At 41.6% G+C, this 13,027-nt stretch overlaps 1 protein-coding gene across 1 annotated transcript in view; it reads left to right on the top strand.

The window, feature by feature from the left end:
* Bcas3 (BCAS3 microtubule associated cell migration factor) overlaps positions 1-13,027 on the top strand; it is a 440,143-nt gene that overhangs the window by 52,203 nt on the left and 374,913 nt on the right. Inside the window, exon 9 of the mRNA XM_055619572.1 lies at positions 4,698-4,770. Coding sequence (XP_055475547.1) covers positions 4,698-4,770 — 73 coding nt within the window. The remainder of the gene's footprint in view (positions 1-4,697; positions 4,771-13,027) is intronic.

Below are 13,027 nucleotides of genomic sequence, written 5' to 3' on the forward strand. Positions count from 1 at the left end.
CTGTGTAATGTCTTGATCTTGAACAAACACCCTTTTTCATTTGTTCCTATTTTATTTTGGAGTCAGAGTCAGGCCTTTAATTTGCTCTATTCCTCGTGCCTCAATCTCCCAGTGCTGAGGTAAAGAGTGTGCTTGGCACGCCTGGCTTAAGGCTTTTCTTTTTGGTGCCTCTTGCTCATCAGTCATTGAAAAAAACTCAATATTTTATAGTGTTTTGGGATTTTTTTTTTTTCATTTTATCTCTGGTGCGTTTTTCAGGTTTTAAAATATTATCTACCATTTGAAATTTCTCAGGTTTCTTCTCCCCCTGCTCTCATTTCCTCCCTTCACTCTTTTTCTGTTTTCATTATAGAGCTGGGGATGACCTTGAACTTCTGATCTTATCCTCTTGCCAACACTTCCTGAGTGCTGGGACTACTGCCGTGAGCCACCAAGCCTGGTTGTCACAGTACTAGGAATGGAACCATGGGCCTTGCTTATTCTTTGGGCAAGCACACTGCTCCTTGAGCTTCATCCCACGTTCCCAGAGCTCCCCTTGAAAGTGTCAGCATCCATTTCACATTGTGTTCGTCACATTTCCTGGAAATTAGTAACGGCAATACTATAATTCTTGATGTTTTCACCCTGTAGAGACACCTTTCTAAACAGCTCTAGCTCCTTGGCTGTCTAGATGGTAGCTGTTCGTGTCAAACTCTCAAGCCGACTGCCAGCTTTGAGGGTTTACCTTCACCACTGGGCTTTCTTTGTGCTTGTTTGCCTGATTCTTCTGATGGACAGTGCTTTTCAGTCCTTTCTCCTGGGGCTGTTCTGTTCCCCAGAGGAGACGTGGATGATAAGGATCTGACACTAGTGTTTGGGAAACTCAGAGGGAGAAGTCCTGGGCATGGGAAAGGCTGCTTCAATATTAAGCATTAATGCTGTCATTTAATCCTCACTTCACCTGGAGCGCTGTCTCATGCTCTCTAGAGAGCTGCCTTTCAATCGGTCAGGAGTTGGGAGGGTGAGTTAAGTTGTCTGGAAGTAAAGTTTTGCCATCTGAGAGTTTCTCAAGCAGCCAGTAACAAGCCGGTCCCCTTTGTTTTAGACTGGTTCTTTCACATCCAGTCCCAAGTGTACCTGGTATAATCACTTACTATACCCTTTATAATACTGTGTATAAAGGTCCCTTTAATCTCTGGGTGTTTTTCCACCACTGGAGCCTCCAGCCTTCACTTAGGACTGCTTAATTCATCAGTACTCATCTCTTTGTCAAATTCGTTGGGGTCATTACATATTTTAAAACTTTACTTAAGAATTGCTTTCATAGAATTTTTAGGGAGGATAACATTAAACACATGTTTGCATCCTCCTAGCTTGTGTTCAAATTTAAAGCAAGCACTAGCTTGTCTCTTGGCACATGGCTTCTTGTTTAAAGTGAACACAGACATTTTGCAGGAAATTTATGTATCACATGGGTTGAAAACCAGAAGGCAGAAACTGTTGAAAAGCATTGAAAAGCTTCTTTCTACATCACCTGTCTTCTAATTCCCCTTGCCTCTCCTGTGAACAGTGATTATGACTTTTCTGTGTCCCTGCCGACTGGGTACATCAGAGTAGATGCTGTGTGGGTCTCTATCTTCCCGCTGTTGGGTGCTCCCCTACCCCTCATACTGTGGTCTCCTCAGTGTTTACACTCGGCAAGTCCTGTTTGCAGCTGTGGGGAATGGATGTTTCCTTTCACACTTGGCTCTTTCTTCCTCCACTATTTTAAACAGTGCTGGAGGAAGTAATCATGTATGTAAGTTGTCTCTCATCCCTGATGAAATTTCAGCTGTGGTATTTGTGGATTCAGTGTATTTGAATTTATAATTTTGGTTTTATCAAAACTTGAATCTTGTATTTGATAAATGTCAATTTATATGACTATAATTTAAATTGTAGTGGAAAGTTTTTAAGAGATTTATTTTATAGTGTTTGCTTGAGTGTGTGTTTGAGTGTGTATGTGAGAATATGTATTTGTGTATGAGAGAGAGAGGAAGAGAGCAAGAGAGTGTGTGTGAGCTAGAAAGAGCGCGAGAGCACATATATGTCCTATGGAGTGAATATGGCGGTCAGAGGACACCTGCCGGAATTTGTTCTCTTTTTTTTGTGGGTCCTGGAGACCTAACTCAGGTTGTCAGGCTTGCCTAGCAAGCAAGCTTTTATCCAGAGTAATAATAATAATATGTAAGGCACTACTCATAATTTGATGATCCATCTGTTTTAATTACTCTCTGTTCCTCTCCTACGAGACCATTCTAGATGATGTATTAGTTTTATTTGTTTATTTTTGATCTAAAGAATCTTGACCAGGTGTACTGGCACTCAGGAGGCAGAAGCAGGGGGATCTTTTTGATTTCAAGGCCAGCTAGCTTAGTCTGCAAAGCAAATTTTAGGCCAGCCAGGGCTATGTGCTGAGAGACCTTGTGTCAGAAAACAAAAACAACTGTGTAGTGGGGGAGTATAAGTTTCTCCTCTAACCTTATGACTTCCCATAGCTGGTGACTGATCCCGAGGAGTAGGGTAGCATCAGAGAAACTTGAATATACATGCGTGTTGGCGTCTCCTCAGGAAAGCAGAGATGGAAAGAAATGGCTAGAATGACAGTCATGAGTAAGGCTGGCCTTTGTGGAAAACCGGAGGGGGCTAAGGATCGACTGCAGCGTGTTCACTTAGGTTTGCCCATCTTTCATCTCCCTCTTCCAATGGTTTCCTTCCTTTTGGTAAAGGCAGGAAGCCTGCCGTGTGTGTGTGTGTGTTTCCTCAGCCCTTTCAGGAAGTATGAAGGGGTCAGACTGTCCTCACAATGTACTGTTTACATTAAAATCAGCAGCAGGACACATTCCCCTAGTACCATGAGTACTGTGTATAGTAATTTCTTGGTTGTGGCTGGACATCGTCTCATGTCATTTGGACCTGTAGTATACTGATATTATTTTAATTACATTTTAAAAAAGTTTGCTTTATTGTGTGTATGTGAATCACACGATTGCCTGGTGCCTGAGAAGGCTAGATGGGGAAGTCACCTCCCTTGGAACTGGAGGTGCAGGAGGTGTTAGCTGCCTTGTGGGTGCTAGGAACCAAAGCCAGCTTTTCTGCAAGAACAGCTTGAGCTAACCCGTGAGCCATCAGTCCAGTCCCATATGCTACTGTTTTTAACATGTGTTCTGGGGCTCACAGTTCCGTGTATTCAAGGCAGGCATTTACTTACTGAGAAACTCTCCAATCCTGCTTTGTTTTTGTATTAAAGATTATTAATAAGTTCATTATTGTTATGTTGACTAGGATTTTGGCATAGCTTGAATGGGGACAGTGATGTTGAGTATTCTTGTGTAATTACTAATTTGAATGAAAATATTAACTGTTATTTTAATCTCAGTTTTCTAAAAATAGTCATTATTGCACTAGGGAACCCATTAATTCATTAATTAATTAATTCATTTAATTTATGAAAGGATTTCTCTGTGTAGCCCTGGCCATGCTGGCCTCGAAATCACAGTGATCTGCCTGCCTCTGTCTCCCTGAGTGCTGGGATTACAGGCATGTTCCACTGTACCCAGCTTAATCTTGAACACACAGGGAGGTAGAGGCAGGAGGATCAAATGTTTAAGGGCCGCCTTGGCCACACAGTAAGTTAAAGGTCATCCTTGGCTATGTAAGACTTATTCAAAAGGAGAAGGAAAAATGAAAGTAAGTTGGGGCTGGAAGTTGGATCAGTGATTGAAGAGTATGGGCTGCTTTTTTTTTTTTTTAGAAGACTGAGACAAATGTCCCAAAATCCACATGGGGGCTTATAGTTAACCATCTGTAACTCCATTCCAGGGGAGTTGATACCCTGTTCTGTTCTCTGAGTATTACAGGCAGATAGTGTACAGACATACAGGCAGGCAACAGACCCATATACATAAAAAAAAATTGGAAGCTAGGTGTGGTTCATGCTGAGGCTGTAGGATCTTGAGCACAAGGGCAGCTTAGGTCACAAAGTAAGGTGCTGTCTTCAAGGTAATACAAAACAAAATCTGCCATGATAGGTTAAATGGTTATTCTGAGGATGCTTATTTGGCAGAATTTGTAATGTGAAGATATAAGGAATTAGTCTGATTTCTTTAGCATTCATACACCACAACCACCAAGGGTTGATCTAAATTCTTAGGTGATTTTACATAGATTTAACTTTGTGTACATAAGTTTTTGTTTTCAGTTTCTTTTTCTTTCTGTCTTTTTCTCTTTTTCTTCCTCTCTCTCTCTCTCTTTCTTGAGAGATAGTTTCTTTGGTTATCTTTGTAGCTCTTGGTGTCCTGGAACTTGTTCTGTAGACCAGGCTGGCCTCAAACTCATAGACCTGCCTGCCTCTCCTGGGATTAAAGGTATGTGCCATCACATACTAGTCTTAAGTAGCTTGTCACTGTAGGATGTAGTTTTTGATCTCATAGAGAATGTTGTTAAGATTGAAACAACAAAAAGTCTTTAAAAAATGTCTGCCAGTATCTTTAATTTCTGTTGTATACATATACATACACATGTATAAACAAACGTATAGATACACACATGCACATTGTTCTTTCTGTACAGGGCAGACCAGTGACTTGCTGCTCATCCACCCTCATTCTATTGTAAATATTTTGAAATAATGGAAAATATACAAAGTTTCTCAAAACAATGTTTTATGCTTTCAACAGGTGCTCAAAAGTGTGATAACTTTGCTGAGAAAAGACCCCTTCTTGGTGTTTGTAAGAGCATTGGATCTTCGGGGTAAGGACATTTAAATTGTTGCCTTAAAAAAAACAGAATTTGTTGTGATGTTTTTATCAGCTTCATTACTCTTTCCTCATATGCAGTGATTCTGAGTCAAATGAAGGCAGTGATAATAGATCACAGTGCAGTCTGGAAATAAAGGATTGCCAGTATTCAGAAAAGTGCTCATGCATTTGTCCATATTAATTATGTACAATTAATACTCTACTGCAGAAGCCACCATCAGATGGTAATAATAATGATGTAACTCCCATCATATATTAGTTTTTGGTAGTGCATTGAAGCTGTGGCGAGTGGCCTCAGGCCACTCTAAAGCTATTGCTTGGTTTTCTCTTTTAATCCTTGGGATCCTGTGAAAAAGTACCATTCTCCCCACTCTACACATTCAAAGAGCAGATTTGCTGATCTCACACATTTGGAGAGGATTCAGATGCTGTCATGCTCATGATGGCTACTGTGAATGAGGGGGCTCTTTTCCAGTGCTTTTTCTGCATCCTCCTTGTATTGAAGGGTAACCGTACTCTTCTAGGTGACTTTTAATTAATTAGTTATCTGCTGTGTTCCCTGTAATTTAGCCCTGTGCGTAATTCCACTTAGGAATATGTTCTGCAAAGTTGCAGTGCTATACCCAGTCATGGCGAAGTCTCTAGATAGACAGCTCAGTGCTAGTTCCATCTTCCCATGATGTTCTAGTGACCTACGTCCTTTCTAGCTTTGACAGTCTTTAAAGTGATCTCAAGTGGCCACTGTGTTCATTTGAACTCTCAGTTGCAAGCAGCTGAGCAGTGATTGTTGGTAGGAAGATGATCTGATGGATAGTAGAGAGGCAGTTTGTAGTTGCTCCTGTGTGCTTCCAACTCATGGTGTACACTGTATGGACCTTTGAAAAAGTTGTATCTTTTAATGATATAACATTTAGATGATGTAATTATGTCCAGATAAAATTAAATAATTATTAATTAAATATTTTGTGTGTGGTGTTTTGCTTACATGTATGTTTGTGTACCACTTTTGTTCCTGGTGTCTGAGGATGCCAGAAGGAGGTGTCAGATCTCTTGGAATTGGAGCTACAGTTCATTGTGAGCCTCTATATGGGTGCTGGGTACTTGATCCTGTGTCCTTTGGAAGAGCAGCCATCTCTCCAGTCTCACTCCCTTTTAAGAGATCTTTTACTTTGTACTTTAGGCTGGCTGTTAACTGACTCTATAGCCATTATAGGCTTCCTGCTCTAACCTCCTGGGTTGGGATTACAGACTTGAGCTATCATACTCAGCCAAATCATGTAGCCTTGATTATTCCTACTTATAAGTATACCTGACTTCATGAAGTGTGCATTAGTCAGGGTTAACTAGAGGAAGCATACTGATAATAATAAGTAAGTGTATATCGAAAGACAGCTGTTAGACTGGCTTGCACAGTATGAACTGGGCAGTATAGCTGTCTCATCTGGGAAGACTGGGAACCCAGTAGTTGGGTGCATGAGCAGTCCCAGTCAGGTGCTGAGGGCCTGGAGGATTCCTAGAGAGCAGTGGCACTGAGTCCAGGCTGGAAGACTAAAGCAGCCTGGGTCTTGTATGACCTAATGACAGCCGGGGCAATACCAGTAGCAGCAGGACAGATGCACTCGTCAGGGAGAGCAAAGGCAAGCAAGGAAAACAAAGTGTCAGTCCTTCTTTACCATCCTTTTACCTGGGCTTCCTCTGGAAGGTGCTGTGCCCAGTTTTTAGAGTGGGGCTTCTGATTCCAAATAACCTGATTGAGAAAATTCTTGACAGGTGTGCTCTGTGGCCTGCCTCTTAGTTGATTCCAGATCCAGTCAAGTTGAGAACTAAGATCAACCATTACAAGTCCAATCCTTGTCAGCTTGACACACAATCACCTTTCCTTATGTCATGATTAATTTCCAAGTGACAACAATAAAAAAAACAATGATTCTTTTTAACATGCTATAACTATCCTAGGTACAGCTGCAAATGCATTATTTTCTCCAGAATAGGCAAGGCACTTTGAAGAATTCGTGTCTTTTAGTGTCTGAAAGCTAAATATGTTGGTATAGATTTCAGATTCTTTACCACTGACACCATCTTAATCAATGTTACATTACATGATAAAGAGATAGAGGACATCAAACACATCTGTTTAACATATTCTTAAGAGTCCTTGTTGAAAATTACAGACCTCATTTCTTTATCCGTTCACATGTCCTTAGCTGGTGTTTATAACTGACACCCTCTACTACCCAGTCTGTATTTACCTCCACATCCAGCAAACACATCACAGGTCTCGGTTCTTTACCTGGAGGGGTAAGCCGTACCTTCGTTCCTGGTATGTGTAGTTGTAGATGCCCACTGACATACACCACAGGCTCCAGTAACACCAAGAAATGTTCTAAAAGATCCCCTAGGCTCTAGATAACTTCTTCCTTATCTTCCCTGGGGAGAAATAGCCCAGTTTACCCCTGGTAGTCTGAATTAGTCACCCTCCAAACATTTCTTTCTTCTCCCGTTGACTGAAGGGCATCAGGAACCCAAAGTGGCTAGGGGAAAAAAATCTTAGCTTTCTGTTGAATGGAATGTTCTCTGTCTCCTGGCAGGAATACTCCTCTCTACAACCAAAACTTCTGTTTTATTAGTGGGCCTCTTGAGGCGATGGTGAGTGATACAATGTCCATTTTTATTCGTTGATTTCTAGATCTGTGAATCCTTGCTAACAGTGCCATGAACTAGAGACATCTGGAGATTCCCACACTGGGTCTTCAGACTATTGATCTCTAAAAATTTTTAAGAATTTATTTTTATTTTATATGCTTTTGTGTTTTGCCTCTATGTCTGTGTGAAAGTGTAGGGTACCTGGGAACTCATGTTACAGTCAGCCAGCATGTGGATGCTGGGAATTGAACCCGGGTCCTCTGGAAGAGTAGCTGGTTTTCTTAACGGTTGAGCCATCTCTCCAGCCCTTTTAATTTATTTTATTTTTAAATTTTTATTTATTTTTTTCAGCCCTTTATTTTTTATATACATTTTAAAAGTAACGTGACATTTTGTGTAGTTCTCACTGGCCTGGAAGTTTATATGTAGACCAAGCTGAGCTCACCATGATCTGCCTGCCTCTGCCACTGGAATGCTGGAATTAAAGGCATGTGCTATCATATCCAGGTCCTAACTGGTCTCTGGTAACTGTGTCTTCAAAAGGCCATTCTATGGTTCAGGCTAGGTATTTTAGGGTTGTAGGGAATATGGCAAAACTGATATATTCCATGATTGAGGGCCCACTCACACTTCTTTGCCCTTAAAGTAGTGCTAGGTGGAATTCTGTAAGTCCATGGGAGACAATTTTGGAGAAAGCATTATGTATATAAAGAAGTGTCTTTTTCCTCGAGGATCCCAGTGACAAACTGAGGTATAATTCTGCTACAGTTCATCCCTGGGACTTTTCCTTATGGAGCTTTCCTTACAGAGCCAGGGCTTACTGGGATGTAGCCGTTCCTCCTCCAAAGGGCCACACATTGAAAGCCTTTGTCTACAGGGATGAGGGCTTCCTCCATAGACCCGTAGATGAAGCCCCAGACTTTCAAGTCCTCTATTCCGGCTCCTCCCCCAACAGGGTGCACTGTTGTCAGTTGGTAGGAAGCAGCTGGTTACTCCTGTGAGAATCTCATGTCCTCCTCTTTGCCTCTATTCAGGGGATGTAAACTGTAAACCAGCCCAGCTGGGGTGATCTTTTTGCAAGCAGGAATGGATGAACTCCCCAAGATGGAGGCTGCTTCCCTTGGAGCACAGCATCTCACCACTGCTGGTATAAGTGTTTATTCCAGTTGGGAGAGAGTGCTGGCTTTTCCATTGGGGAAGTGATCCAGTGTTCTCTGTTCACTCAGGAATGGTGCTGTTTTAGGCTCACCTGCATACCCATAGTGCACTTTGTTCCTAGGCCTGTTAACTGTGGCAAGGATGACTGGGGAGAGAGTCCAACTGCCTGCAGAAGGGCTTGTCCTGTCTACTTGATTGTTGAACTGCCCCTCTGCTAACTTCTTTTCTGACGTACACTTACATGGAACACAAATACCCTTACATCTTTTGCTCAATCATAGATATCTGTCCACATACCTCTTCCACAAACATTGTTGTTACCAGTTTCTGTGGATGGGTCTTCCATGTCCTGATCCTCCAGCCAAACCAAGCAAAATGTTCCACCATGTGCCCTGTGCAGAGTTCTTCCTGTGAAGATGTCCTCTCACCAGCGGGTGCTCTTCAGGGTTGTCCCAGAAAGTGGCTGTAGATGCTTCAGCTGTCCACTTCTGGGTGTTGCCTGAATAGCATTAAGGGTGGTCTTCTTTATCCTCAGTCACCCATTCTTAGGGCACACCCCGTGAGGGCATAGGTGTTCACAGGAAACAGACTACAGCAGCAACAGGGTTCGGCCTGGGAGAGCAGTGGCAAGCTGGCAGCAAAAGCTGATCTTCCTTTTATTTGAGTTGTCACTGGAAGGTGCCATCCACATCTTGGGTGGGTCTTCCCACTTCAGATAACCTGATTAAGAGAATCTCTCACAAGTGTGCCCAGCAGCCTGCTGTTTAGTTGACTACAGGTCCAGGCAAGTGGAAAACCATTCCATTTCTTGAAGTATAAACTTCTTTTTATTGTTGTCATTAAAAAATTACAGGCTTTGGGCATTTACTTGGTATGTCAGGCCTGGAATAAGGATTCGAAAGCACGAAAGGATGTTACATGTAATGTAAAATTCAAAGCACAATGTGTGCAAATAGCTGGGATTTTGACACGGGGAATTAGCTAAGAGAACGTGGAGGTGGGTGAAGGTGGGTCAATGGCAGAGGCCTCGGGAAAGGAACATTGAAGCCAGACTTCTTAATGAAGAGTCTGGGCAGAAACTTGAGGACTTGGGTAGAAGGTCATGGCATTGCAGACACAAACTGAAGTAAATGGATTGAGAGTGAGTAGAGTGTGCGAGAGCACAGCCATCTGCAGAGCATGTGAGAACAACTGTTGCTGTGGAAGTCAACAAAGACCCCAAACAGTCCAAGCTGTGTTTAGGTTTGAGCAGCTGCCAAACTTTGTACAATAACACAGGATTGTGAGAGCCTGCAGCCTCTAGCCCAGGGTCAGGCTTGCCCCCTTGGTTTGTAAAGAAGTTTCTCCAGGTACCTTCTCGTGTGGTCTGAAGACACTCAGTTTGAAGTGTCACGTATTGCCCAAGCCCTGAAACATTACTGATGAAAGTTATTAACTTCTGGGCATGTATATATCCAAAGCCCATGGCTTGTTCAGCTGAAGGCTACCATTAGTGGAAGCTTCATGAATGTGTAAAAGAGACGTGAGGGTCTAGGGCTAAGAACAATCTAGGAGAACAGAAAAAGCTGAATGTGCATATGCTTTGGCAAGGGTACAAATTTGACTGATTCATGAATTTGAGCAAGCCTTCTGTTGACTCTAACAAATTACTTAGAGCGATTCACTGAAAGCCAGGCCTTAATATAAAGCAAGGATAGCACTGCAGAATGTTTCAAGGTATTAAATATTACAACGATTTCAGAAAAAAAAATTCTAAAAATTTAAAGGAAAACAGGAATTTAACAAATCTCAAAAAAGAGTTATAAAAATATAAACTCATGAGAGTAACTCAGCATCATATTTAAAGTAGCACAGAAAAGCTTACTAGGAGCCGAGGGTGACTATGAACGCAGTGGGCAGGGCAGGTGCTGCATGCGCCCAGGTGTATGTATTACTCAGCTCCCAAAAGACTGTCTTCCTTTCCAATTTAAAAAGTGCTTTCCTTTCCTTATGAACCCTGCCAATGCTGTGATCAAAGGATTTGTTTTTACAAAATTCATTAATGCAAGTATCACCTTGTCAGAAGATAGTGCCCTAGGGGAAGAGCAGTGGGTTATGTTCCGTGATGAGATAATTTACTGAGGAATGAATTTGATGATAAAGGGCTTTTTGATAAGGGCCTTTTTTCGTCAGAGAAATAGAATGAGGGCTGTAAACCTTTTGGTGTGAGAAGTCTTGCATATTAGACTTGGGTGCTGTTATCTCTAAAGCCAGCCGGGCATAAGCCTCCAGGCTGTGTTGCTGAGTGGATCAGTATATGGTTGTGTACAACTTTATTTTGTAATTATTATGTTAAAATTTATGTGCGTGCTTCTGTCTGTAGGTGCCCTCGAAGGGCAGGAGAGCTGTTGGAGTCCCTGTAATTAGTGTAAGGAGTAGTTGGGAGCTGTCTTGTATCCATGCAGGTCCTCTGGAAGAACACCAAGTGCTTTAAAGTCTGAACCATCTCTCCATCCCCAAGTTAGCATTGTTCTGACCCGAGATCTGTAGCTCAGGGTGGCCTCGTTCACAGTGATCCTCCTGTGTTAGCTTCCTGAGCTCCATTACAGTGTTTTACAAAGTGTATGCTCATTAGAGGTTGGAGGAGATCTTTGGGTAATAGGGATGTGACTTTTCTTTTGCCATGCAGTGCCCTTTACAAATAATTTCTGCCACTTTTAATTCTTTTTGGATTGTGTTTGTGAGTCTGATGGAATCGCAGATTAGATAGTATTACTCAGCAGGCAAGAACACAAGACAGTTCTACTTTTTGCTGTTGATGGATAAGAGCTGTTCTGCTGGCTTCCACTTGCCTTTTTCTCAGGAATCATTGAGGCCTCTAGTAAGGTACTCTAACTTTTCTTCTTTTCTTTGCCCATGGTGTTTTGTCTCTCTTTATGCATCAAAGAATGAGTTTATGTATTTCTGGTGTAGCATATGCCAACTTCCAGCCTGGAGTTTATGGATAGGACTGGTCAGCTTATTGACACAGATTCTAGAACAGGGCTGAGGAATTAGAGATTTAGATCAGTGGTAGCTAGCATTCTCACATGTAAGGTTCTGAGTCCTGCCCTTAGTCTTGATAGGGAGGCATGTGACTGGGTAAGGGGTAGTTGAAGAGGTCACAAAATGACAGAACAAGATTATTCTAAAAAATAAACCCCAAGGAAACTAGATTTTAGTGTAAAAGTACCAATATGGTGCTTGGAATTTTGGGATTTTGTTTTGTGCTTATAGTTATGCTGTAGAATTTTTGTCTAGTATGTGCAAAGGCCTAGATTTGATCTATAAACAACACTATAAACAACAACAAACAAGGTACTGCTACATTAGAATTTAATGAATAATTAAATTAATTTCTGATTTTAGATTAGAAATAATTAAACGGTAAAGTCTATGCCAGTATTAAGCAGTTTCATGAATATGGAGTATGAAAAACTTCCAGGGTGGTGTAGACCTTTACCCTCAGGTCATCTGGCATGGGATGTGATCCCTGTGAATTTATCTATGGATGTCAGGGGATCTTGAGAAAGTAAGGTGCCATTGCTATTCCTTTTTCTCATGTGGTTTTGGATTGTCTTTATATATCTTGAAAAGTTTAGTTATATTAATAAAGAAGAAATATTAAATTGATATAGACGACATTTATTATGACCAGGTTTCCCTTACTCAATTAAGAAAAGTTTCTAGATTTAATGTGAGGTTAAGGCCGAGAGCCAGGACATTGTACACTTGAGTTATGCATACTGTAGCTCTAACGTGCCCAGTGGACCCATCTGAGTCTGAGGTCAGAGAGGTATGTCACTGTAAACTGATAATGTACTGTTTCACTACACTGCTGGTATAAGAAATGGTAATGTATTTATTTGTTTAAAATTAAAAATTTAGGGGCTGGAGTGATGGCTCAGTGGGTAAGAGCACTGAATCCTTTTCCAGAGGATCCGGGTTCGATTCTCAGCACCCACATGGCAGCTCATAACTCCAGGATCCAACACCTCCACACAGACATACATATAAACGAAACACCAATGTACATAAAAGTAAAAAGAAATTAAAATTAAAATCTAAGTTACAAGCACACTTTAGTAGTTTGCTTAATTGACCTAGCAGACTCTTTGCTGATGATCATACAGGAGGAATATTTGCTTTGTTATTTATTTTTTTAAAATTTAAGATTTTTATTTTAGTATGTGAGACTTGGCCTGTGTTTATATGTGCATCCCATATATCTCTGGTAACTGGAGGTCAGAAGAGGCATTGCATGCCCTGGAATTGGAGTTATGGATGAATGTGAGTCTCCGTGTGGTACCAGGAACCGAACCCCGATCCTCTAGAACAGCTGCTAGTGCATCTCCCTAGCCTTGGCTTCCTTCCTTCCTTCCTTCCTTCCTTCCTTCCTTCCTTCCTTCCTTCCTTCCTTCCTTCCTTCC

Source organism: Psammomys obesus, unplaced genomic scaffold (assembly GCF_907164565.1).
Source record: "Psammomys obesus unplaced genomic scaffold, mPsaObe1.curated_primary_1811, whole genome shotgun sequence".
Lineage (NCBI taxonomy): Eukaryota > Metazoa > Chordata > Mammalia > Rodentia > Muridae > Psammomys > Psammomys obesus.